The sequence below is a fragment of the Rhamphochromis longiceps genome, linkage group LG13 (genome assembly GCF_057381845.1).
Source record: "Rhamphochromis longiceps isolate RC_006_pf linkage group LG13, R_longiceps_female_GT1.1, whole genome shotgun sequence".
NCBI classification, from domain to species: Eukaryota; Metazoa; Chordata; class Actinopteri; order Cichliformes; family Cichlidae; genus Rhamphochromis; species Rhamphochromis longiceps.
In genome coordinates this window covers 12,148,930-12,175,946 of record NC_140569.1, presented here as the reverse complement: position 1 = coordinate 12,175,946, position 27,017 = coordinate 12,148,930, and the positions used below count along the sequence as shown (strand labels likewise).

Sequence of the window (27,017 nt, the reverse complement as noted above, 5' to 3'; positions counted from 1 at the left end):
GCTGTGGCATCTAGATAGCGCTATATAAATACAGGCCATTTACCATTTACCATTTAAATGGCGCTCAGAGACCCAAAGTATGGACTGACATTATACCACACACTATTAGACCTCTGTCACTAGCCTGAACTATTAATACAAGACAGGCTGTATCCACGCTTTCAAAGTTTTTAAGTTCTAACCCTGCAATCAGAATCAAAACGTCTTCAGACCAGTTAATGTGTGTCCGATCTTCTCTTGGTGAGCTTGTGCAAACTGGAGCCTAATTTTTCTGTTCTTAGCTGGTAAGAGTGGCACCCCGTGTGGTTTTGTGCTGCTGTAGCCCATCTGCTGCAAGGTTGCATATGTTGTACTTTTAGAGATGCTCTTTTAGATACTTGAAGTTAAAACAAGTGGTCATTTGGGTTATTCTTGCCTTCCTGTCAGCTCAAAGCAGTCTGAGGGGCAACACCAAAGTGTTATCATTTCAAACTAGGAATCATGCAGATTTTGAAGATTATGAAGCTGAAGCTAATAGAAAGAAAAGGAAAAAATACTCTTAAATGAAACAGTCTAACCATCAAGTGTTTATCAGCTTTATAATGACATTGAAGCTTATTATGAGCTACAGATTGAACAAAAAGAGTAGTTTGTGTTCTTTCATCTGCATACTAAACTGCAGCACTGATTGTTCATTGGTTAATCTGTTGGAGTTCTTTGTGTATCTAATTCCCAGAGTCATTTTAATCAGCTTTTTTCATATGCAACACTGGCAAATACTGAACCCGAATGCTTTGTTTTTACAATCAAAGCCTTTTTTTCCCATCTGTAGTCCTTGGTCGGTTCGTTGAGCCATAAAGGTAGGCACTTCACGTTCAATCACACTTTTTATGGGAAGGCTTAAAGGCAGTGAGGTAGAGGATGAGACACATGACTCTGGATGAAAACAAAACTAAATCTGTTTTATGGCTCTGTCAGCATTTAAACTAAAACTCAGACTCAACTGTAATGCACTTTAGTCAACATGCAAAGGAACCTGGTGGCTATAATAATGATCTATACGTCCTGCATGGTTACATTATGACTTCATAATGATGCGGTGGGCTTTAAATGCTGAATCTACAGCACTAAGAGCAGAAGTGGAATTCTTTCTCTCAGGGTCTTATTGAAAGATCATTAACATAAAACTGAGATCTCTGAGCTTCTCTACCGAAGTTAAAACATGGTCGGTTTCCTGTTTGACTGCTTTTTGCTCTGTTACTCCAGACTTAGCCAGAGCTTTGAAGTCGTGCAAGTATCATGAGTTGAGCTCTATAATGCTTGTCCAGCCTTTGCTGGAGAAAGATTTGGAAGAAATGACCCAAGTGTTAAAACTGCAGAGCCCAGCGCCGCCCCTCCCTCCACTCTTGTCCAGCACCTCTTGTAGCCTTGTCTTCTTCTCTTCCTTTCCCTGTTCCTTCTTTCTTTAATCCCACATTTTCTCATGCCCCACCTCAGTGTCCCTTTTCCCCTGTGTTTCCCCTCTTTCATCTTTTCTTCTTCCCTTTGTTTCTTTTTGCCTCTTTCTCCCCCTCCATCCCTCTTCCTCTGTTTGTGACGCTTGCTTCTTCCCTCCCCGGTGACTTGGAGTGAAGGAAGGAAGCCTCTCCCTTTTCCCTCCTCCTTAACACATGTTCAGGCAATAATGTCTGAAAAGAGTTTGCTGGCTCTGTCACAATACATCTCTTTTACCCTTAAATATTATATCAGGCGATACATATAAGACTTTGCAGTTTGTCAAGGCAACTGGCAACTGAAGTCTCTTTTATTTGGTCGTCTGCTGTCTCTGAAGTTGTTTCTAATTATCCCACCCAGCTGCAAAATATCCAAGTCCTGACTCACCCATTTTGCATGACATTGCATTTCAGCTGTTTCAGTGTAAAATTCATTGTGGAACAATGGAGTCGAGTCAGCATCTGTAATGTGTAACAACGTCCCAGAATTAAACTGAGATTTAGAGGTACACAGTTTAATTTCAAGAGATCAAATACAGCACTATTTTAAAGCAACTGTCAGTTACAACAAATACTGACAGCATAACATATGTTGCTGTTAAACAGCAGATTGATGAACTGAAGATCTTAATTCCTCTGATTTGGTTTCCTAAAACCTGATTTTGTTGATTTATGATGGTGTATATTTTTCTTAATAGATACAATAGATTAAGGCCTGGCAAGATCGACTTTAAAAAAAACAAACAAAAAAATTTTTTTAGTTGAAAAGAAGTCAACATGTTTAAAGCTGTTATCTGTTAGTACTTACCTTGTTGACAGTGTTCGATCTATTGGCAAATAAGATTGGCAGTGGTGTTTATCTGTTTGTGTAATGTAATGAACAGCTGAAACGTTTGCTGTGTTTGATGTAGCAGTCGTTGAGCATTATTTCTGCACAGTAAACTAACATTGTCTGCCTCAAGGTATTATATTTGTCACCGTTATATTTGACTATGTAGACGTGTCAGTGGGCTTGAACAGGAATGGGACAACTGTGGTGTTCACCACAAAGAGGAACAAGCGCGAAATAAACAATCAAACATTTAAAAAGTAGCAAAAGAAGCACATACAGTGGGTGCAGTGGAGAGTTTTCATATTGTTTCATATATTGTTTTCATTTTACCCAGTGTCACTTCACAATAAAGAAGTTTTTATATATATATATATATATTGTGTCTTCTGGGGCATAGGCTAAGCTAAAAAAAGCAGCACTAACACAAGCGATAGAGTCCCAAAGACTGGTTATTCCAACTATTTTTAATCCTGCCTCCCCAGTTTACAGTATACAGTATAGTACAGCGGTCCCCAACCCCCGGGCCTCGGACCGGTACCGGTCCGTGAGTCGTTTGGTACCGGGCCGCGAGAGTTGAGGCTCAGGCGTGAAATGTATGGTTTTCAGGGTTTTTATCGGTTTTCAGTGTTATTTTGTTATTGTTTTTATCGTTAACTCTGTTTCCTGGGTCTTTTCACGTGTGTTATGAATAAATCTTCTTTTTTTTGGTACCGGTACTAGTTTTATTTTGTTATATTTATCCGCGACACCTTAAAGGCCGGTCCGTGAAAATATTGTCGGGCATAAACTGGTCTGTGGCGCAAAAAAGGTTGGAGACCGCTGGTATAGTATACATCGCTAGTCCCATAAGGTGCCGTCACAGTGTTCACAAACCTAGAAATTTTCAAACTGTGCTGAAATGAGACAAGTACAGATAAATGAGATCGTCCTCTTTTTTTTTTTTTAGTTGTTTTATTTAGAAGTTGCCAAAACAGCTCACTGACAGATTATCAGATCCATCTCGCACACAAGCGAGCAACTTCTTCTGTCACACTAACACTGTATGTCCTCCTTCACTACACCCATGACTCTTCTGAGGTTTTCCTCTTTTCTGTCTGCATGGCAGCTCCATATTCAACAGGCTTTGTCCAGTGTCCCTTCCCTGCACATGTCAGGTCCATCTTGTCCACAAACAGCTCAAGCTGGATTGTCCCTCTGATATACTACTTTCTAATCATTTCCCTCTTAGCCACTCCCAGTAAAAATCTTAGCATTTTCAACACCGCCAAGTCCAGCTCCACCTCTAGCGCCACCTCTGTCTTTTTGTTAGTGACATCTAACCGGAACAGTGCACCCTTAGGACTGGTTCCTATACATTTTGAATCCCAGTGAAAACATAAACTAATCAACCATCATGCAATCTCTCACTAAAGAACAAACAACAACCCTGCAGCTGCAGGTTCAATTACTGTGGAGAAATTGTTAAAGTAGCTAATATCGACCGTATATTCACTATTTTCTGTTCCACTACAATGTAGCTACAGTAAATCGCCAAGTTTTTTTTTTCTTTAAATGTCGATAATAGTCGTATACATAAAGATGGAAATCAAGAGTTATTTAACAGTTGCCCGCCTCCAAGCATCAGCCTCTGGTCAGTTGTTTGGGGGACGGAATGATTGGAATTTCTGCAGAGTGAGGTGAGAACAATAAATTAACTGTAGGTGTAATTTTCTCGGAAAAGATGACTTATTGTTGTACTTGTGAGATCTCTGCCGTTGAACACATTCGGTGTAAGTGTAAGCACCTCATGCATGTGTCACAGCAATGCAGGCTTTAGATTTCCTGCATTGCTACACGACACAGCATGAATCTCAAATCTTCCCCTTTCCTTATGATAATTACATAACTGTGAAACCAGGAATTTGAAAAGACTGTATTACAATCGGTTCCGAAAAATGGGAAGCAGATGAATCTCTTTTGATGATTTGCTTTGTTTCTTCTCTAAACTAAGCAGTGAGTTTTCTTTTGCCTCTTCGTTTCATTTTCTTTTCTCAGCAAGTAGTCAGTCAATCCATTGTCCCTGTTTGGTTCCCACTGGAAGTTTGATAGTTGGCCTAATGGTGATGATAATCGCTGTTACCGATTTTCCCATCGTTAGCGGTACAGAGTAGCTGCTGAAATGCACCTATTGTTGTGATTTGATATCAACACAGGAACAGGAAATGAGTGTGTGTATGCAAAGTATGTGTGTGTGTGTGCAAAAAGAGGGTGCTACATTGGTCTGAGGGGAGTTGTAGGGGGCTCTGTGCTGCACTTCTCCATGTCTTCACTCTTTACTGCCATTGTTTTTATGTACATGTTTGTCCTTGAGCACTCGATGTGATAAAGGTGATCACAATACTGTTGGGAGCAATAATGAAACTATGATTTTACGAGCATTCTTTAACAAAGCAGAGTGCTTTGTTATGGTTATATTGCTCTAGTTATATTACTTCTTACTATCTGACCCTCATTTTACACTTTAGGCTAATGACACATCAGTTTTTTGTTATAATAATCCTACTTTATTTAGTTTAGATCTGCTAAAGACCACCAAATGTTTTAAAACCTGCAAAACTGTCTTTAAATTTATAGACAGAATAAGAAGATTCGGTATTATTTGTTAGATATTAAGAGTTTGTTAGTTGTAAACCTGTGTGAATTTGGTTTAATCATATTTAATTGACAGTGTTCCAACAAATATTTTGATCAATGCACATTTACTTTAGCTTCAGTAATGCAGGGGAAAAAGAGAGACTTTCTCATCACCGTGGAAAATAAACAACACTAGTAGAAAAAAAATGTACACTTATGTAGACTTTAATTACTCACAGCGTGTGAATAAACAATGCATTGATCCTTCATCAGCAGTAAGCAGCAGTCAGAGATAGTTTACACTCATCAGTTTTAGCCCATGTCCATCTGTGCAGAGTGCGAATCAGCTATCTGCCAATGCTGGTGAGAGCCAACCAATCATCAGGCTATTGATAGTTTTCAATTGAGCTGAAGGTTATGAAATGGATTTGACCCACTAGATCTGCTTAGCCAGGAAATGCTTGACTGAGTGACTTTAGTTGCTGTTAGGCAAATGGTTACTTAACTTCTTTACTGCCAAAATGAACATCTGGATCATCTGGTCAGCTAAGCTGAGTGTTTTTTAAGCTTTGGTCTGGTGGAAATCTGGCAGATTTCTTTTTTTTTTTTTTTTGCTGACAATGGGGCTGCATAAGCATCTTAAACAGTACTGACACTGCACTGTTCTGTTTTCAACCAACTTTTATTGTTTTCTTGTCAGCAAGTATTTAGAGTGACATGAGCTGAGTGGGAATGCATTATTATTTTTATTGAGCAGGCATAGTGATTCCCTCCATGTGTAGCTAGCATTTGCAAATTTAGGAGTTCTCTAAGAATGCACTTGAAAGAATGAATTAATGAATTCCCTTAAATCGTCTCCCTTGAATAATTGCGTTTATCTCAGTTTGCAGATGACATGAGAGTCCCTGGCCTTCGGCTATTGAGGTTTTGCGATGATTCTGTATTTTTTTTTTAGTTTTTTAAACCAGGCTGCTACCATGTCAACAAATGTAGGTTGCGCTCATGAGTATATTTCCTCTTGCCAATCAGAATACAAATTGTTATGGATTAGTGTAACCAGGATCCTGGATCGTGCACTTGATCTTGCATCTTTTAAAGTTTTGTTTTCAGAATTAATTGAAGCTGTCCACATAATTGGAGAAAACAATCACCATGACTTCATGTGAAAAACATCCAAGTATTGTGTTGAAGACATATCAGCTGAAGTTGAACTTGAGCCAGGCTTTTTATGTAATGCAAATTGTAGGTGTGATGTTTTGTAATTACTTTTAATTTCTGCACATGGCTGATTAATGTTCCAAACATCTATTATTACTTAGTCTGACTGCATTTAAATTAGTGCTGTCAAAATTATCGCGTTAATTGTTAAGATCAACGCGAAATGTTTAATGCATTAAAAAAATTTAACGCTGATTTTGTTTTTTTTATTAATTTCCTGTAATCTAAGACCTTTAAATTCATGAGCACCTCTGGAGGAGGGGGCAACAGTGTGCTATGCTGGCGTTTGGTTATGATTAGAAGAAGAAGAAGAAGTGACACCATGCTACTATCTAGCTAACACTAGCTAACACACGCAAGCATGGACGAGGGCGGACTTTTGGGTGGAAAGTTTCTCTTTAAGAAGTTGCCTGATGGCTTGTTGGACAAAACGAGAGTAAGATGCACAATTTGCAACGCTGAATTCAAGTACCACAGAAGCAGTTCATCACTGGCGTATCACCTGAGAGCAAAACACCCAACTGAATCCACCTCTACGGGACCTCGCCAGTCTACGCTTCAGGAGTATGGTACTTGTGGACGAATAACAAAAAATGTGAGAGAAAAGGTAACCAATTCCTTGGTTGTTTGGATAGCTAAAAACTGCCGACCAGTTAGCATAGTAGAAGATGATGGACTGAGAGAAGTCATTCGTGCTGCATCAGGAGATGAGTGTTACAATCTGCCCTCGAGAGGAACCATTGTGTCGAGACTGCACACTTTGTATGGGGACCAGAGGGCTCAGCAGTCCAGCAAGCTTGTGCAAGTAAGGAATGTCGCTCTCACCGGAGACCACTGGACTTCGGTGAACAACGATAATTACTTAAAATATAAAGAATAAAAAAATGTAATTGGAGCCAGGCTATTAATAAAGTAATTGAGATTAATCGCAATTAATAACAGAAAATTGTGAGATTAGTTAGTTAATTTTTTTTAATCTATTGACAGCACTAATTTAAATATATTAATATAATAAAAATAAAGTGTTCAGCACAGTGTCTGTGAAGGCTCTCAGTCATCCAGGTCATCTTAGTCTGAGGAGCTTGGAAAGAAAAGCGTCTGGACCTCTTTAAATTGCTTGAAGAAGTTTCACCTCTCATCCGAGAAGCTTCTTCAGTTCTAAGAGTCAAATGATGGAGAGTCCCAGATTTAAGCTCTGTGGGAGTGTCCCTGAGAGGGTCATGGACCCCCTATTGATCCTCGACCTAATCACACGAGCCAAGGTGTGAAAACGAGTGTAGGTCACAATCAGCCGAGGTTTCGGGTGAGCTCATCGTGAAACTTAACCCCACCCTATCACGTGATTTCCTGAGGTCAAATGGCACAGGATGTGAATGGTCGTCAAGGCGTCTGGGAAGGGATCTCAGAACTGGATTGAGATGGCAGTCAGTTGGTGTCATAAACCACCACCTCTATTCAAAGATGGTCGTTCACAGTGGACATAGATGGCTTCTTTCACTCATTTAAACTGTCCAAAATGTGAACATTGGTATCTTCAAAAAAGTGACCATTTCCCTTTAGATGCAGAAGGACGGCCGAGTTAGTCCCGTGGAGCCGGCTCTTCTATGTTGCGCCATGCGTTCATAAAGGCATGGTTTTGGGGCTGTTCTGTCATTTAAGAGCACTTCTGTGCTAAAAGCACACAGCTCCTTCAATATTTCCACATCGCTGAACTTCATTTCCTACAAGCAGCAATAACTTGACCTTTTCTTCGGGAGTGCAAATATGAAAAAAGACATAAATTACTCAAAAGTTTTTTGCGGAAAAAATGATACACATTTGCCGCTAGCTGGGCTCCACAGAGTCAGCGGTGATTCAGCAGTGTTACGTAGCTGCAAAAACAAAAGCCTTCCTCTGCTTAAATCTGAGGAATCACACACACCACCTCTCTTTCCTCTGTAAGCTTCCTGCACACACACACACACACGCACTTGCACACACTGTCGACATTATCCCAGAAGTTTCACAGCTCTTCTAATCTTTCAGCAGGAAGAGGAGGAGCTGTGGGAGGACAAGGATCTCGCCAAGACACACACACAAGCGCACGCACTGCAAATACTGTTAAAAACAAATATTCGCCCCTGACTGACCTGTAGAGCGCGACAAATATGACTATTTCTCAGCTTTTTTTTAACACTTGCTGACTCCATCTTAAAAACGTGTGTGGATCTGTCTTCATTTAAAGCTTTTAGTTGATAATATAGGCGGGCGTTATCGGGAAACTAACAGGAACAAGCCTTCGGCAGTAAACACCAGTAATCACTTGTTAAAGAGATGTGTATAATACTAAATAACACTACACTATTAAAATATAAACACAATTCCAGTAAATACAGACTGAAAATATAAACACCGCTATAATCCTGCACATAAAAAATGCAAACTATAGAGCCAGATAAAGTGCACTGTGGTTTGTGGAAGCTTCCATTATGATAAGAGAGCCATTTTTCCTGTCGTCCTTTAAATGGCTACAGGAATAAAAATGAATCTTAAGTGCTATGACTCTATTTTGAGCATCATGTTGCTGTGACCTGAAGAAAGGGGGTCAGATGATTGCATATGTTTGAGAGCACTTTAAGTAAAGAGGGTCCTTCACCTTCTCGGATCATTTCAGTTGAGTAATTTGAAGGGTGGGATTCAGGCTGTTCAGTATATCACAGAAGAAGAAGAAGTATTAGGCAGAAAAATCTGTTTTATAACATATAACACATGTGTACATCGTAGATGGCCTATACTTGTAGTATTGTGCAGTATGAAGGAGTTAAAATAAACTAGTTTGACTGAAATTAAGGTCCAGTATTATTATTTTTATTTAAATTGGAAGTGTTGGTCTTGAGAATAAGAATCTCCTGTGCTCAGATGGCAGGATTATCTTTGCATATCCGTTGTAGGAGAGACCAGCTCTCCTAGAGAAAGGCTGCAAAGGCTTATGGATAATATGCAAATATAAGGGCCCTGCCTGGGTTGCACGCTGATATTGCTTTTCTCTTATTTATATGCATTTCTGCTTTCGTGTCTTCTAGTTGAGGGACTGGAGAAATCAACATCTCTGGCCAGCTGCGACGTGGCGGTGGACAGCTCTGCCAATGCCCAGAATGCCCATGCATCACGGCAGCAGCGAGGCAAGCTGTCAACCCTGGGCAAACTTTTCAAACCCTGGAAGTGGAGGAAGAAGAAGACCAGCGACAAGTTCCAGGATCTTTCAAAAGGTAGGACGTCTTGTGTGTCCGTGTGTGGATGTGTATGTTAATGACACTGTATCAACAAGCTGATGAGTCGCTTCTGATTTGTTCTCCTCAATCAAGTGTCTGGTCAATATCTCAGATTGCATTTTTGGATTTGTGTGGAACATTACGCGTGAAATGGAGCACTGTTGCTCCCAGAAGAGCTTTAAAAGGAAAAGAGTGAATGGTTTGTTTGTAGTTCTTGCTGATTGATTCCTCAGGGGTTTGGCTGGGAAATAAAGAGAGACAGAGGTAAATACAAAAACCAGAGACTCTTTTTCCTGAAAGCTGCTAGGTTTTAGCTTTTGCTTTTCCTGTGTTTATATGAAAGTTGTGTTCCTCTATGTCCCTTTAATGCTAGCGCTCAGGCAGTTTAGATATATAGGATATATAAGGTGCTAACTGGGAAGTAGAACGTCTTTCTTTATAATTAGATTATTTATTGGTGTCAAAGTTTTCGGGGGGGAGGGGTCTGAGATCAGTACACAACCACATTTCCATCTCAGTAAAAGCAGATTGTGGTGATTTACAAGTAATTTAAACACCACATTTATTAGAAAACAGTATAAAATATATTCACACAGTTGTTTATATATAGGATTTCGTTTACTTAACATTATGTGGTCTCCTTTGTCACATTTTTCTTTTCTTAATGTGCAAAATGTTTACATGGGGTGACAGGTCTGGATTGTAGGCAGGCCCGTTCGTCACCCCGTCTCTTATTTCAACGTCATGCAGTTGCAAACTGTGTAAAATGTGGTTTGGCATTGTGTTGTTGATGTGTTCGAATAAATATATTGAACTTGAGCTTGTTGGTCTTTCAGTTCTAGAGAGAAAAATCTCCACTAGACAAACGAGGGAGGAGCTCATCAAGAAAGGAGTTCTCATCCCAGACCAAGGTTTGTCCTATGTCTCAGTCAAATCCATGCTCAAGAACACATTGAATGCCACACCTCTTCTTCCCCAAATTATGACATTTACTTATTACAAAGCAAAGCAATTCACCTTGTAAGACACATCTTAACATGTTTTTTATTGTTCTTTACACTTCAAAGCCTTTTTACTTTGTCACATGTTGTTTGTGTCATATCAGGAGATGGAGAAAATGACTAAAAAGCAGCTTTTATTTCTTCTCCCCTAGATGAACCAGTCATCAGTGAAAATCTGAACGGCCATGCCACATCCAGTTTGACGCCAGAGGAAGTCAAAGTCGACATTGAGTCTCAAGAAACACTGCGGGAGGAACAGGCAACTGGCCCGGTCAGAACTGAGGAGAAACCAGGTAACCTTTGGACCAGTCACAATATAACCTTTGTCATACTTTGGCCTGTAATCCAGGGCTGGTTGGAGTCTCTAACCATCAGATTCCTGTACTAGTTGAAGTTACAAGCCCAGGGTAACAGTCTTCCACCTGCATATATTGAAGAATTATATATAGATGCATTGTCGTTATTTGTTTGAAAATTAAAGCAAGAAACGGTTGTCGCTAGAGACGTGCTAAATGCTGAGAAAACTTTACTCTTCTACAGAGAACTCACATTTTGTGGAATGTGGGGCTTTTTCGGCCCTTGAACTGTTCCATTTTTATATACTGGATCTAAATATTGTAGCTTTTTTTAGGTGCTTTGATGTCTTTTCCTCTGGGCTGTGGAATGCATTAGTATCTGCAGCAGCTTTCTGGTTGACATTGAACTCGCTGTGGGATCAATGAGCGGGTCTAATGTGTTCAGATAGATATTCCCATTATATCAGCCTGCAATAGGCATTCACAGTTTGAACAGAGCTGTATCTTCTCCTCCTAATGCCTCTCTCTCCCTGAGGAGACAGGCCACTGTTCTTGTGTCTGATGCTGCTTAAGTGTTGTGCTGTTTTCAACTCAACCCTGTTAGCATTGAACTTGTAGCCATTTGTTTGTTCATTTGTCAATAATCAGAAAGGCAAAGGCAACAAACTCTGTAAGTACAGCAACTGAACACACATACTATCGCCTACCCTGGAGCCTGGGAAGGTTAATGGGTACATATTATCTATCAGTTCTCTGGAAAAGCTGTACAAGAGCCCTTCATCATCAGCTCTGTCATACACTTTCTGTATCATTCATTTTCTCCTCTGTCTCTGCTTGTCCACCTCTCTATTTGTGCATCAGTTTGCACAGATCAGCAACTTTTATCTTCCTTCCAGCCTTTATATTAACCTGTAACTGCTGCACTTTTCCTTCCTACTCCCTCTCATCTATTTAGAAAGGTCTGATACTAAACCTAACACCCGGGCAAATCAGGCGCGACCTCGAGAGACTCAAGCTAAAAAACAGCCAAGCGCCACTCCGCCCGCATCATCCAAACCTGCCGGTGGCACCGCAGCCACGGCAAAGCACAAGGATGGTGCCTCTGGGGCTAAAAAGACAACTAAAACCACTGTCAAGACTGGGTCGTCCACACAGGCTAAAGCTAACCCCCCACGGAACACTAACACAACTGGTCGCGGGACTGGTAAGTTCAGATAGTTAGAACCGAAACCAGCTGGCCTGTCAGTGTTCATCCCTTCCCTCATTCCCGCATGGAGAATGCCCTTCTCTCACTGTTGGAAGGAAAATAGGAGTCACTATTAAGCAGTTTGTTCCTTCTAAGCATGGCTTTATGTGCACACTCGTGCAAATGTTATTGAAGTTTCTGTCAAGTGGTTAGTATTTCCCCTTTTCTCCCTCTTCACGATGTGCTTTCCTTATAAAAAGCATGTCATTTACAATATCTGCCTGTTTTCCAAGAAAGCAGAAGTAAAGATTTATCTGTGAACCTCTAGAAATGTCTGCAGTGTTTGTGTGTGTGTCAGAGGGGCTGAGCAAGAAAAGTGAGTGAGGTCAGTGTAGCATCGCCACTTTAACAAGAAAGAGAGAGAGAGCAATCTGACGAGCTTGTGTGGTTTCACTAGCATGACACCAGGGCATGATCATCCCCCTGCTTCCTGTGTATATGTGTGTGTGTCTGTGCTGCAATATATAGCATGGTTAAACGAAACTTAGAACACTGCATGTGATGTTCATGCAGTCCTTTCAGAGGATATTTGTGTCTTTTGTGGTGTGTTCAGGAAAGTGGCACAAACGTTGCTTCATTAATGTTTGAATAACTTCGAAATCCTAAGTTCACCCCCTCTCCTAAGGGTGTTTTTACCAGCACACAAAGACACTTCACATAGACTTGAAAACATACTTTAGTAGTCAGTATATCCTTAGGTATTCTGTGTTTGTCACAGTTTTAATGGAGAAGATATGTTTAGATAGTTACTCTATTATGTTTAAGTTTAAGAGTTGGTAAATATTGGAATCCATATGTGCTGCATACACTTGGATTATGTATTAATCAAAAATGGTTACGTTTTCTGGCATTGCACAGCCTAGACAAAAAACGTGATGCATTTGAAAAATAAAATTCAAGGCCGATCATACTTTAGGTGAAACTACTTTGATTGAAATAGAGAGCAAAAGTGAGACATCGCGTTTTATACGCTTCAGTTTTATCCATGCAGCCAATCAAAATGTTTCACTTGAACAGAAGGTGTAAGACTACTAGCAATAGTTCCCTGGGTTAAGTAGCCAACAGCCATTAAACAGAATATAAACATTGCTTATATTTTGGGATGATTCTCACATTATCATACGCGTGTTATTAACTACATATATTACTGATGACATTTTTACTTTAAAACACATAAATATTTGTCTTTTACAACATAGAATTTGTATAAGCATATTAGGAGGTTTTTCAGAAAATAGAGCATCTAGAAAAACAAAAACGTCTGATTTTCTGTCCTCCTCAGCCAAGTCCTCTCATCCAAAGAAGACGGGATGCACAACAAAAAGCACCACCACCTCCACCTCCACACCTCGTTCTCGTGCGTCAAAGGACACTGGCTCTGCAGCACAGAATGAAAGGACAGATGCAAAGGCCAACCGGAAATCAGACACTCCGACTTCATCGTCTGTACTTCAAAAAGCCTCTGCAGAGACTCTTAACCCACCTGGAGACTTAAAAGCTTCTCGCCTTTCCTCAGACACCAAACCTATTTCATCTAAAGTCTCAAGCAATGACACAGGGGGAGCTCAGGGGGACTCTGTCCAAGATCCCAAATCTTCACCTGACGCATCGCGTGCAGGTGAAGATACCCATAAAGGTGCAGTTCCTGGAACCACAAGTCAGTCTTCTCATGTCAACACTGCTACAGAAAACACATCATTCGCAGATGGAGAGGCGCGCGGCAGCTCACAGAGCGATAAACAGGAGAGGACAAAAGAGGAGGGAGGAGGAGGTGGAACGAAGAAAGGAGAAACAGAGAATGTTGTTGAAAATAGCCGGAGGTACTGTAAAAATCTAGTTGGTACATGCAAGTTGCTGATTGCTTGAATTCCTTATGTTCACTTTGACTTTATCTAAGTTTGATAGCATGCATTACAGTAACCTTAACAAAGTCACAAATTAATCTTTATATGATTTGCTGTTATATGAAATTAGATAACTGACAATAAATCTATTAAAATTTGTTTAGTCACACTGTTGTGTTATTGATTCCTGCAGGTCAGCAGAGGATGAAGCAGAAAAGCCGCAGCGACCCAGGGTAAAAACAGAGCAGGCCGAGGTGACCGTGATACCCGATAGGCCGAGAGACAGCCAAACTAGTGACTCTGATTCTGACGGACCAATCCTGTACCGGGATGAGGAGGAAGAAGAGGAGGAGGAAGACGAGGACTCAAACAGTATGTTTGACAACAGTCACGTCAGCTGCAGAACTTAAAGAGAAGCTCACCTAAACAACTCAACTTCGACATGTCAGTTAGCAGGCGGGGTGTGATGTGTTTAAGAGGATGTAGTGCAGTGGGTCAATGGTTAGAACTGTTGCCTCACAACTAAAGAGCCCTGCTAGTCCTGCTACTATGGTTAAAACATATTTATTTTGCAAATAAATATGTTTTATATATATTTTACCTAATGACACATGACCTTTGGTTTTAATATAAGACAGCGTATCCTGATTCAGAGTTGTGGAACTGACCAGTAGGCCAGCAGCTCATGGCTACTGAATAGACACTTCCAGTAAAAGAATATGTCATGTCACCAGATGTGTATAAACCCTTGAATGGTTGCAGAAACACATCCATAGCTTTAACATCCTGCTCAGCTCAAGGGCTCATTGCTCCCAAGATGAAGTGAAAGAACCGTTTGCAGTCAGACTGTGAAGCCGCCCAACTTGCTGTGACGGTGCAATGTTTGCTTCGTGCAGTCATGCTGTTAAAATTGTCAAAGATGCAACTTTTGCTTGCAAAACTAACCAGCACTGGTGAACAGCATTTAATCTGTTTATCATTACAATGGACTTTCTGTTGATGTTTCAGGTTTTTAAACGTCTCATTTTCTTCATTGTTTGTTCATTATGATCCACAGCTGACCCCCCGGAAGACTGTTACTAGCCCTGCCTGTTCTCTCTGTTCTAGCCTCTCTTGCCAGCAAGATCCGCCGACGAGACACCTTGAACATTAAACTGGGGAACCGACCCAGCAAGAAAGAGCTGGAAGAGAAAAACATTCTGCCACAGAGTTCAGAGACGGAGAGGCACGAGCTACGCCAGCAGATTGGCAGCAAATTAGTCAGGTACACTCAAACACACGCATACAAAGTGGACTGTGAAAATGTGGCTAGGTGTTACTTTTTTCTCAAGCTTGGCATTGCTTTAGGATAACAACAGAGATTGTTGTTTATTTTTTTGGTGTAGCTGTGGGTGGTATACTGTTACAAATGATGCACATTAAAAGTGTGTCCTGAAGTTTGGCCTTTTCTAACAGATGAGCCAAATTGGCTGGTGTTAAAACAGCCTTCAGATTCTCAGCAACAAAAGGTGTAAACAAAAAACAACATCTTAAGTGTTGATAATTTTGGATTTTTCTCTGCACGAGCCTGCAGAATTATTAAATCCATACCTGCTCGTAAAAAGAGTGTAAACAGTTTTCTCTTTTTAGACGCCTGAGCCAAAGACCAACCACAGAGGAGCTGGAGCAGAGAAACATTCTGAAGCGTAAGTACACTCTTCAACAGAGGTGTGACGTGATACACCTTTTTTTTTTATGATCGTCATAATGCTTTAAAGCCCGAATGTCATTTATCTACCTGCAACCATATCACAAGAGCTATCATGAGGATGGTCACATTAAAGCCGGTATTGTGCTGTTTCAGCTGCCGAGCCACAATCTGTTACTGCCACTTTCAGATCTTCAGATACGACCTTGCGTGTCTTATTAATCAGATGGATGAGACAGATATGTCTGTCTAAATTATGAATTACTGCCTTTTAGCAGCTTTGTGTCTCCCACGGTGGAGTGATGTGTTCAATCACACTGTGAGGGGATTTTCTTTGGTGATCATATACCGAAGTGATAGAAGCTGGTCTGAGTCATTCGTTTTCCAACGCACACTAACGAGCATGCTTGTCATGCTACTGAACATGAATAAAATAACTCTGCTAGCGGCTATGATCTCACCTGTTTAGTTCAAATTTGTCATTCGTGCAGGCTTTTATGGTTTTAAGAATTGCCCATTACTTCAATCAGTATATTTGTTCTTGGTCTAACTGCACAAATGCATGATACCTCTTTCCCTAATATACAATGATAATACTGCTTTATTGTAGGTGAAAAGAATGCCTGTATTCCCAGTCAATAGAACAGATATACACATAGTCCATACGTGTAGTGGTTATATCCACATACATAACAGCGGTAAGGAAGTTCCGATATATTGTTTCTGGTGTTCATCCCTTTGTGGGCAAGAATTTATCTACAAATAGATTTGGTAAAATTATATAATACTGTGTGTATAATGTAATGTAATGTAAAAGTGTCAAGAGCAAGAGCAACAGCTTTACTGGGTATCTGTGTAACTTTATCCTCTGATTTAATTATTTTATTTATTTTTTGAAAGGTTGATTTGCAGACTTTAAAACGTTTCGGTCTGCAGCACACAGCCTCAGTGTCATCATAGCACATGAGAAATAATGCAAGGCTCTCATGTGTTCCTTTAAACACAGGAAGAGAAGTAACACTGTGTATGTGTTGTGCTAGGAAAGGATTAGGTGTCGTAAATCCTGCATGACTTCTGTTTCAATCTGGATGAGACCACTAGATGTCACTGACTTCTCCAGTGCCCCCTCACCAAGCTGTTTATATATATATATATGCGTGTGTGTGTATGTGTGTGTGTGTGTATATATGGTGCAATTCAATGAATATTTCACAAGAATATTTGCCGTTCAGATTTAATCTAATTTCCCTTTTTTCGCCTTTTTGCTTTTGTTTACATAATGGCAGCCACACTGCTGCATAGCCATGCACTTGGCTTAATATTGCAAATTATAGCTTGTGTATATAATTAGATGCAGTAACTTGTTGCAGACATAGTAGGTGTGAAATCAATCTGCTGGTTCTCTACATGCAGAAAAGAATGAAGCAGAGGAACAAGAAGCTAAGCAAGAGATTAAAAGGAGGCTCACGAGAAAGGTACTGTAAATTTCACACACACACACACACACACACACACACACACACACACACACACACACACACACACACATAAGAGAACAGAAAGTACACAGCACGTCTATATTTAGCTACTAATATGTTTTGCCCCACCTTATGAGTCATGGTAGTAGAAAGAAACTGTTTTATATAGAGAGATCAGGCCATCTAGTGGACTCAGCTGGAACTGAGACATTAACCAAAATACTGGGAAGATCATTTTGAAGTTTAATATTTGATTCGACTGACTGTCTACTTTCTCCTCCTTTCTCATCTGTGTGTAGCTGAGCGTGAGGCCGACGGTGGCAGAGCTCGTTGCTAGGAGGATTCTTCGTTTTAATGAATATGTGGAGGTAACGGACGCCAAGGATTATGACAGACGAGCTGACAAACCCTGGACACGGCTTACTCCTGCTGACAAGGTACTGCTCTTGTAGACTGCTTTTTAATTCCTGATATAATTTAATTTATTAGGGCTTTATGAAACCTTTACAGTTTCTATTCAGGGTGAAAATTTTGTGAATTTGTGATGTTGATTACTTTGGTGATTAGAGACTTAAAATATATGTGGACATGCAATCACACATATATGGCGAACAACCATCTGCTTTTGTAGCGGCCTCGACTTCTTGGGAAGACTTTAGAAAAGATTTCAGATCTTGGCTGCAGGAATTTGAACCCACTGGGCTGTAAGAGCATTATTAAAATCAGGCACTAAATGTTTCCTGGCTTGCAGTCGCTGTTCCAGTTCATCCCAAAGGTGGTGGATTGGGGTCAGAGCTTGTGCAGGCCAAAATCAAAAACCCATTTATGTATGGGTCTTAGTTTGTTGCAGGTTTTTTTTCTAGTTTCAACAGGACGGCCTTCTGCGTACACAGTTGTGTTTCATATTATGGTCTTAAACGTCTCTGTGTGTTTATGCTTGATGATATACATGAAATTCACCTAGCTCACACTAAGTCAGTATGTAACTGCATATATGTGCCATCTGCACTGTATGAATATTTAGCATGGCTTAACAAAATATCCTCACAGACAATAAAGACCCTCAAAGTGTGCAGTTTGTCAAGGTTTCCCTCTGCTGTTGATGTTCAGAACTGCACAGCACATAAATACAGACCTTGAGACTTCCAGCCCACATCCAGTATATTCAATTTTAGGATATCTTCTCACATTCAGAGGGCAACAGGGAAAACGATGCATGGACAAACCAAAGTAAACTGTCTGCTTGCACATTTGTACAGTGAAATCTCCGTCACCAGTCACACCGCAGACAGCCTTGGAGACATATAAATTATTTCTGATCGCACAAATCTAAACTCATTACTGTCAAATAAAAGAATGGACAGGCAAATAAAGCAAGCGACGTCTAACTAAATCCTTAACAGCTTTAAAAATAAACCTCCGACTTCACAGCATCACCTGCACAACCAGGTCAAAAAATGGATGTACTTGATGTTACTGACGACAGACAAAACAAACTTTTCATGTAAGGCTTGAGGGAAGAGTCGGTTACAAACATTACAATAAATCCCTTTAAAATCATTATTTTATAAGTTAAAATGAATGAGAATAATCATTTGTGCTGCTGTGTACTTTGCTCGATTTTTTTTAACTCATATACTATTAGTTCCGACTACTTCCCCGAAGCAAAGACTGTAGCTCTGCAGATTTATGGAAATTATCTGTAAACATCTTAAAAGCTCCAAATGAGAGCGCTTAAGCATCTGAACATTTCACATTGAAACAGCTCAAAGGCATCATGAGCTTACTTGGAAAAGGTGATTGGGGTGGGGGGGCACAGTTGGCCTTGGTCTTCTAATGATGTTATTTTCTGTGTGTGTCTTTGTATGTGTGTGTTCTGCCCCCCAGGCTGCTATCCGTAAGGAGCTGAATGAGTTTAAAAGCCGAGAGATGGAGGTTCATGAAGACAGCAAACAGTTCACCAGGTACTTAAGCGGTCAATGGCATTGACCATTTAAGCCGACTCTGAAGCTTTATTATCGCTTTATCACAGTAAATGCTGCTGTTTATTAGTCACATTGATCAATATTTATATTGTTCTAGTCCCACATTAAAGTCACGATATACTCCTGGGTCGACTCCAGTTTATTTACCTCAGGCAATAATTGACAATAAAGGTTAGGTTCCCTCTCTCATTTGTTATTTTATCGGTGTGCCGAGCCCACCAAAAAGAACTTATAAACCTTTCAATAAAAACACAACTAGCGCAAAATGTTTCAATATTTGTTTACATCCTCTTTCTGAACTTGTGAAATTACATAGTTGTTGATGTTTTTGAAAGAGAAGAGATGTTACTGCAACTCATGCAGAACAGAGACATTGAGTCACCGTTATTTCCTCATATCTTATTATACTTTGTTTTATGAATTTAGAGAAAATAAGAAAAAAACCCAGCAGTGGCAGCATTATGTCTGGCAATGTTTTTGCCTCAAGACTTTATTAAATTGTTAAGGGCTGAGGGGCAGGTCATGCAACGGAGAAGAGTATAAAAGAGAAAGAAAAGTGCTTCCAGGGTGCAATTTTCCCTGTCTGACTTTAAAAATGCTATTAAAGGTGAGCCACAGAAGTCAAGATAACATTTAGGAACAAGAAAACTTTGATATAAAATGTACACGGGCTGGAAATGGAGGAAAAGCAACTTGTGCACAAACATAGTCCACATGCAAAAGTCCTCAGAGGGGATGCCTTACCTGCAAATTCATTACAAAAGTCAATATAATGAGATGAGAATGAGAACACGTGCTTTAAGAAGACAAAGTTAAAACTGAAATCTTTCCAAAAGTATGTTTTGTAAAGAAATTAAAAAAAAAAAAAGATGAGCAGAACGCTTCCTTTCTTTTGAGTCTGACAATGGAAACATTTGAAGGAAGGTCCACGATTTTCATTTTCCTTTGAGAAATCAATGAAATGCGTCATTTGTTCTACGATGCCCAGAAATGTTTTTCCTTTGTGCCATATTTTTGAAGAGGGAAAAAAAACCCTGTAGACTTGTGCTTTTCTGCAAGATTTAAATCTATTGTTAAAACACTTCAATTAACAGCACGATTAAAATGCACCACCACCATTTTCATTCTAAAGCCAGCAGCCGCAGCTCAAAGATAGAGGAAACTCGTGTTTGACTGTTTTTGCCTGATAACACGCTGAAACGTAGCAACGGTACACGATAAAACAATGTTCATATTATAATCTGTCTCACTCACAGTGATGTGAATAAGTTTCTTTCTAGAGTCCGGTGAAAAACTATCTACACGATTACTGCTTCCTTAGGAATTTAGAGGGTAAGGAGCAGCCAGGCTGAAAATCAAATGCACTTGATGAATTGATCATCAACAAAGCAGAAGTTTGCTGGTGTGGAGCATTCAGATGTGTGTTAATAACACAATCTTTCATAGAAATTCACCTGAAGATTCACATGAAAAGACCCAAGAGCTACACCTCAGACTCTACAGGTCTCAGCATGTTAAATGTTGAAGTTCATGACAGTACCTTTAGATAAAAGCTGAAAAAGTATGGCTTGTTTGGAATAGTTTCCAAGAGGAAGCCTCTAAAAGAACATGGCTTAGGTTTCCAAAGTTGCATCTGAACAAACCAAAGGACACACTGTCTTTTGCAAGGGAGCAGAGTGGCATAGATGTTTGGATACATACGCAGCACATGTTTGTAAAAGGAATCTGAACCAGCTGTCCGTCTCAGCGATGGAGGAGTGAGAATTTGGTCTTGAGTTAGCATTATAGGGTCAAATGTGAAACCATCTGTCTGGCAGTGTAATTGGGTCAATGCAGCAAGACAATGATCCCATAACATTCCTCCACAATGATGTGACAGATTGATAAAGTCATACAGAAAAACAAGTGTTCAAGTTATTGCTTCTAGGTAAGCATCAAGATAAGTTCAATGACTTTTAAAGATGATTTAAGATGGTGAAATGCTTATTTAATGGTTAGTTTTTCTATAGGACTGCACATAATCCTTTTTCTCACATGACTATTTTTTGCTTTGTGGTCCTCGGGATTCCCATATGCTTGTCTGTCATTCACCTAGGGACCATTTTTGATCCGACGATACCACAAGGATTACGCAGATCAATGCGGCCCTGACAGCTTAATGCTTAGCCATGTCTTCATTTCATTCTCATTCTGTTATTTGATGCCTCGACTATGTAAAAAGATATTACTATTAAGTGTCTACAGTCAGCAAATAACTCACCACAAACTGCTGTTACCGACTGTCTTTGATCACACAAACTACTCACAATGTAGCCTGACAAAGCATTTTGTAAACACCCACCTCCTGGAGTTAAAGATGCGGTCTGTTATGTGTGTTGGTTGCTTTGAATTCAGATGAGTAATTTATGTTTCTGTTAAAAAAAGAAAAATACAAGTTTGAAATTCAAATGAAAATTGGCAGCCCTAGTGTTCACTGAGCTTTGGTTTATATCGACAGCAGTTGGTTTAGTGTTTGAGGATTTTTCAAGATCTGAAAAGTGATTTCAGATGCAAGTTTATTCCCAGGTACTGTGCAGGTTACTACTCGGAGTGTTAGTAGGAATTGCTAATAAATGACAATACATTCATGTATTTCTATTATACTGTCTGTGTGTTTCTTCTGTTGTAAATAAACCTTTGTGTCTGTGTTTTCAGATTTCATCGGCCCTAAGTCTCCTCAATGCCCCGTCGACGTCAGCGCCACAAGCTCTCTGGTCCACATCTCCCAGCAGGCTCAGCTCAGTCCACTTCACTCTGGAACTCAGTCGACCTTTTTCACAGCGGACTTTTTGTCTTGTCACAGCAGGAGAAGCACAGGTGTACTTTACAACATTTAAACGTGGCTGTGTGTCGTTCAGGTTAACCAGTTCCAAAACCTTGGATGTGCGCTCATACTTTAGAAGAGCGATTGATAGGAAGGTGACACTCGCTTCACCTGCATTTTTCCTACTGAAGCACATCGGAATATCTTATGTAAAAAAGCTCTGTTGCCCCCGATGAAACTTTTAAGTCTATCATAACATCTGTGTGTGTTTCTTGGCACCCATAAAACATTTGCACATATCCAATGTCAGGATAGTGGCGTGTATTGTGCTCAGAGTAGATTTATTTATTGTAGAGTATCAGAACCAGCTGGTACACAAAATATTTTGTGTATTTGTTTTTTGTTTTTTTTGTATGTTTTTGGTCAGCCCTGTAGTAGTGAATGTGAGTGTACTGTAGAGTTTGTGTCCTTACCAGGGTATGCCTTGTCAGTAACTGACAAATGGCCAAATATGGGCAACTTCCTAGTACAGGAAGTGGGGTTGATTGGATAGCTGCATGCTGATGTCAGTGCCTATGTCACAGATCACAGGAGAGGAGAGGCAGTTTCCTCTGCTCAGATGTTCCCCTCAGAGATGAATCAGAAATACTGCAGTTCATTTTTTTAAAAACATGCTTTAAGTTCTGCCACTAGAGGTCGCTGTATCCTAAGAGTTACAGAAGACGACGGTGCACATAGCTGAAGAATAACCACAAGTGTTATATTTAAAACTGCTAAAGCTGAGGGAGCCACCTGAGGCTTTAATATTGAAGTGCAAATCCCATTCTGGCCACTTCTAATCCCTCAGCACACTTTCCTGATGATACATGATGATAACATATCATCATGTATTCTCTGCTGGGTTATGAACCTCTAATCACAAAGTGCTGGGCTAGCTGTTTAGGAGATGTACTCATTGTTTTCTTACTAGTTTTATTACAGGCTTTTGGCTGGGGTGCTTTACTTGGCTCTTTATTTGGTGCCAAAGATAAAGCAGGAACCTGATCGTATGTAGGTGTTGGAACGCTTACAGCATAGGTGTCAAACTCTGGCCCGTGGGCCAAATTTGGCCCGCAGCCTACTTGCATTTGGCCCGTGAAGCCATACCAAATTACTATCAGAGCTGGCCTACTGGTATTATACAGCTAATATATATATTGTTTAGTATTAAGCTTTGCTTGTTCCATATTCAGTTTTTCAGCAAAACGTGTTTGAGTCCATAAGAAAAGATTCATTCTTATATCTGGAGGAATAAATATATTTCAATAAATATTAACGTTAGCCCGCGACTTTGTTACAGTTTTGAATTTTGGCCCACTGTGTATTTGAGTTTGACACCCCTGGCTTACAGGTTTCATTTTGTTGGGTGGACTACGTAGAGAACAGGCACTGAGAGGTTCAGCACTAGTAACGAACGGCCCTCTTCTTTCAGAGAGTGAAAGAGTGCTTTAATTTTCATTTCCTTGAACATGCTTTTGCAATTTAGTCAAGTGACTTTATTTTTAGAACACATTTAAAAAGAAGAAATGTTGACATGAGTGCTTTGTGACTTTTGTGATTATATCTTTACATCTAGCTTTAACATGCATCTTGAATCCAGCAAAATTACCTAGTGTCATTACATGTTTTTTTTAACCATGAATCAGGTTTATTTGATGGATTTGTTCCACTTTTTGGAAAGTTAATTTCCAGCCATGGTAATTATTTCAATAAGAATCATTTTAGATCATTTTACAGTTTTGGTCAATCATTGGGAAAATGTTTCAACTTTCATGTGGTTGAATAGATGCCATATTTAACAGAGTCAAGAGGATTTCCTTTGTTTAAATGTGGAGCTATGAAGCATCTAGTGTGTGGATTTGTGATTTTTTTTTTTTTAGCAATCTGGCTCGGGTGGTTTGGTAACTATTGGATTTTGGGGGATTTGTGGATTTGCTGACTTTACGTGCACTGCCAGATACTTGAGATGCATGTTTCGGAAAAATGTAGAGGATCCATTAAAAGTGTTTTCTTTCTCCGAGAATGCCAGAATCTTTGTCTGAGCTTTAGTAATATTTTTGTCCCATGCCTACTCGAGAAGAGCGGAGATGTTGGCTGTCGAGTGATTGACAGATAGAGCTTGCTGACCTCCAAAAGACGGTGTTCTTATAATAGAGCCCCAACCTCCACAAACACTCGTCATTCTTCCAAATAGTAACTGAAAAGGGCAGATTGATTGTTTCCACTTCTGAATGTGCGGGGGTTGTAAAGTGAAAAGATGTATAGCAATGAAAAAGAAGCAACAGTATTCATGTTGATGTCTAAGTTGTTGTTCATATATATATATATATATATATATATGAATATACATATATGTGTGTGTACTGTACAGAATGTATATCAAGCATGTGCATACATTGGTATGACTTTTACTACCAATATAATATGATACAACTTTTATGTGAATGTTTTAAAATCAAATTGTGTTGGGTTTTTTTTTTTTTTTTATATTTTTTGATACCATCTCCAGACACTGATAAAGAAGTGATTACAGCTGACCTGAAAGTGGTGCTTTTTAATCAATTTATCAAGCACAGTCTTTAATAATAACCTACCTATTTCATACGTAGACAAAGATAATGATCTCTGGGAATATCCGGTTTTGGATTTATTTCTACAAATATCCACAGTTCTAATCTGCACAAACTAGAAATCCTTTACATAGGAATAATAATCATACTTGGTTTTAGATATTTATATATAAAGAGAGAGAGAGTGTATTATATATGTAAAGTTTACATATGCTAATTAGTTTGGAAATAAAAACTAGCAGCTGAAGAAAGGAAGTAAATATGAGTTTGATCCCTTACAGTCTGCCTGGGTGTGGCTCCAGCACAGGTGAACACGGTATACACCGTCAGCCAAAGCTGCAGTCAAATACCCAGGAAGTTTGAGCTTTTATTACAAATTAAAAGTCATACATCCAGTTGAGTTAGAGGCAAATTGATGTTTTGGTTTTTTCTAGGTTCATAAACATATATTATCTCTCGCATGAGAGGCGTCTTTGGAGGTGGTCCTGAGAGTCTTTACTGCTTTCCGTTTATCTCAGAAGTTGGATTTGCATCACTCCCGAGTTGAGCGTGTTCCAGTAGTAAAGTCGGAAAAATAGGATTTGTGATCAACGCATTCATTCTGAGTTGGAAATCCGACTTTAGGAGAAATTCCATTTTCCAACTTTAGCTTGAACATACTATCTAACCTACCCTGCCAACGGAGGTGTTGGTAGGGTAACATGAGCCAAGATGTGAATCAAGATGTGGTTCATTGGGGTCACAAGTGTGTCAAGGTGTGAGTGGCCCAGGTGAACTTAATAAATTGCGTAATGGGAGGGTGGGTCAACAACTCTCACAACTATCTCCAAGGTGATGACCTCGGTAGGGGCACACTGAGTAGCCTAACCCACGTTATTAATCATTTACAGCCTGTATACAGTCAAATAAAATTACAATTAAACTGGTTATTCAGGGTTATCACTCATTATGTACCAATTAGGAAAAGCTTTAACTGTTATCAAAATAAATTAAAAACTTGGAATTTCTTAGCATTTACTCAAAGCTACATTATAGTGTGTTGTATGTAATTTTAGCAATTTATACACTCATCAATCACATTACAGCCTCCTGTCTAATCATGTGTAGGACCTCCTTCTGCTGCCAAAACAGGTCTGACTCATCAGGGTATTGACACGGGACCTTTTGGGATGTCTTGTGTTGTCTGGCATCAGAACATTGGCTGCAAATCCTTTAGATCCTGTCGGTTGCAGGTTGGAGGTGCCTCGTTACAACACACCCCACAAAGGTCCTGTCGGGGTCTTGAGCTCTTCGTTGTGTTCCTGTAATTAGTTTTTGTTGAGTTGCAGGGTGCATTGTTCAGCTGGGAGAGGTTCCTGGCAATAGTGGGTTGTGAAGGCCAGAGTCCAATATTTCCCAGCAGTACATTGAATTATAACAAGATGATCAGTATTATTCGCTTCACCTGTTAGCAGCTTTTAATGTTGTGGCTGATAGGTGTACATATCAGTGCTAAATATAGAGGTTAAAATGAAGCATTACCAAATGAGAATATTTAGAAACCTTCTCCAGGCAAAAGCTTAGTGTTATCGCTTTTAGAACGGCTTTTTAATATTGAAACCGCTTCCACCGAAATACTTGCGTGGAATATCAACAGCATTTATATCGTGCAAAAATCCATATTTCTATCCGAAATTAGGAATGTGGGTGTTAAGCTATAACCACTTAATTCATCAGGATTCAGGACGAATCATCTAAAAACGTTGATGGGTGCCATCTGTTTCATCTCATCTGTACGGCAGCTGTAAAATAAACAGTCACGTTACCCAAAGAAGCTGCAAGCCTACCCCACATTTCCCAGTGTTAATAGTGATCGTGGAAAACGTAATAATAGTTAGACTGCATTTCAGAAGGTATTTCTCTATTTCTCTTGACAGCCATAGTGGCACTTGTTTTTCCTGGGCTGCTACTGTTTATTTGTAATGCTGTCTACTTCCCCCAGTTCATAAAAATGTTTACATTGAGAATGTCTCCTGCTGGTGGTGCTTGAAGCTTCCTTTATTGCTTCCCGAATGTAAATCTATACTTCAGACTGGAGCCACAATCAGACTGCAGTCAAAACCACCCCTTTTTTCTTGAACATGTAATCTTTTCTTGACCATGTGAAAATAAATTGTAATTTGCTGCAGTTTAGCAAATATCATGCTATAAATCTGATATACAGTAATGTATAAACTGTCAGAGTAATGAATTTACTTTGTGCTCAGAGCAGCAAAGGCTGAGGAGAGGATATTTCACATGAGCTCCAACCACCTTTACTCTGTTTGACATTAATAATTCATCTTTGAAGTTGTACTACAATGTTATATATCCCAAAACAGCTACTGTTGTGTCCAAACTGTGTATAGTGTTTTTGTATATAAAGACTTAAACAAAAAGGTTTTTTTTTTGTCATTGTCTTTTTTTGTCGTGAATAATTTTATCACTGAAGTAAGATCACAACTGTTTTTTGTCTGAGAACAGGGACACCCAATACTTTAGTTGGTATACCTATTATTTATTTGGCACTGCCTTAATTCTTTGTGGCATAGATGTAACAAGGTGCTGGCTTCTCCCTTCAGAGATACTCTTCTGCACATCTTGGTTGTAACCAGTGGTTATTTCAGTAACTACTTGAAGCAGTCTGGCCGTTCTCCTCTGACC

The 27,017-nt window shown here is 39.6% G+C and overlaps 1 protein-coding gene across 3 annotated transcripts in view; it reads left to right on the top strand.

Moving 5' to 3' along the window:
- Positions 1-26,747, top strand: part of phactr2 (phosphatase and actin regulator 2) — a 37,994-nt gene extending 11,247 nt beyond the window's left edge. For 2 of the 3 annotated variants that reach the window (XM_085427680.1, XM_085427679.1), the window contains exons 2-13: positions 9,198-9,383; positions 10,223-10,297; positions 10,540-10,680; positions 11,639-11,887; positions 13,212-13,749; positions 13,967-14,145; positions 14,881-15,037; positions 15,403-15,458; positions 16,874-16,935; positions 17,238-17,375; positions 18,826-18,902; positions 21,618-26,747. In XM_085427680.1, the coding sequence (XP_085283806.1) occupies positions 9,198-9,383; positions 10,223-10,297; positions 10,540-10,680; positions 11,639-11,887; positions 13,212-13,749; positions 13,967-14,145; positions 14,881-15,037; positions 15,403-15,458; positions 16,874-16,935; positions 17,238-17,375; positions 18,826-18,902; positions 21,618-21,633 (1,874 nt within the window). In that variant the 3' untranslated portion in view covers positions 21,634-26,747. The remainder of the gene's footprint in view (positions 1-9,197; positions 9,384-10,222; positions 10,298-10,539; positions 10,681-11,638; positions 11,888-13,211; positions 13,750-13,966; positions 14,146-14,880; positions 15,038-15,402; positions 15,459-16,873; positions 16,936-17,237; positions 17,376-18,825; positions 18,903-21,617) is intronic. The other variant, XM_085427681.1, reaches the window with a different exon arrangement.
- Positions 26,748-27,017: the final 270 nt, after the last annotated feature.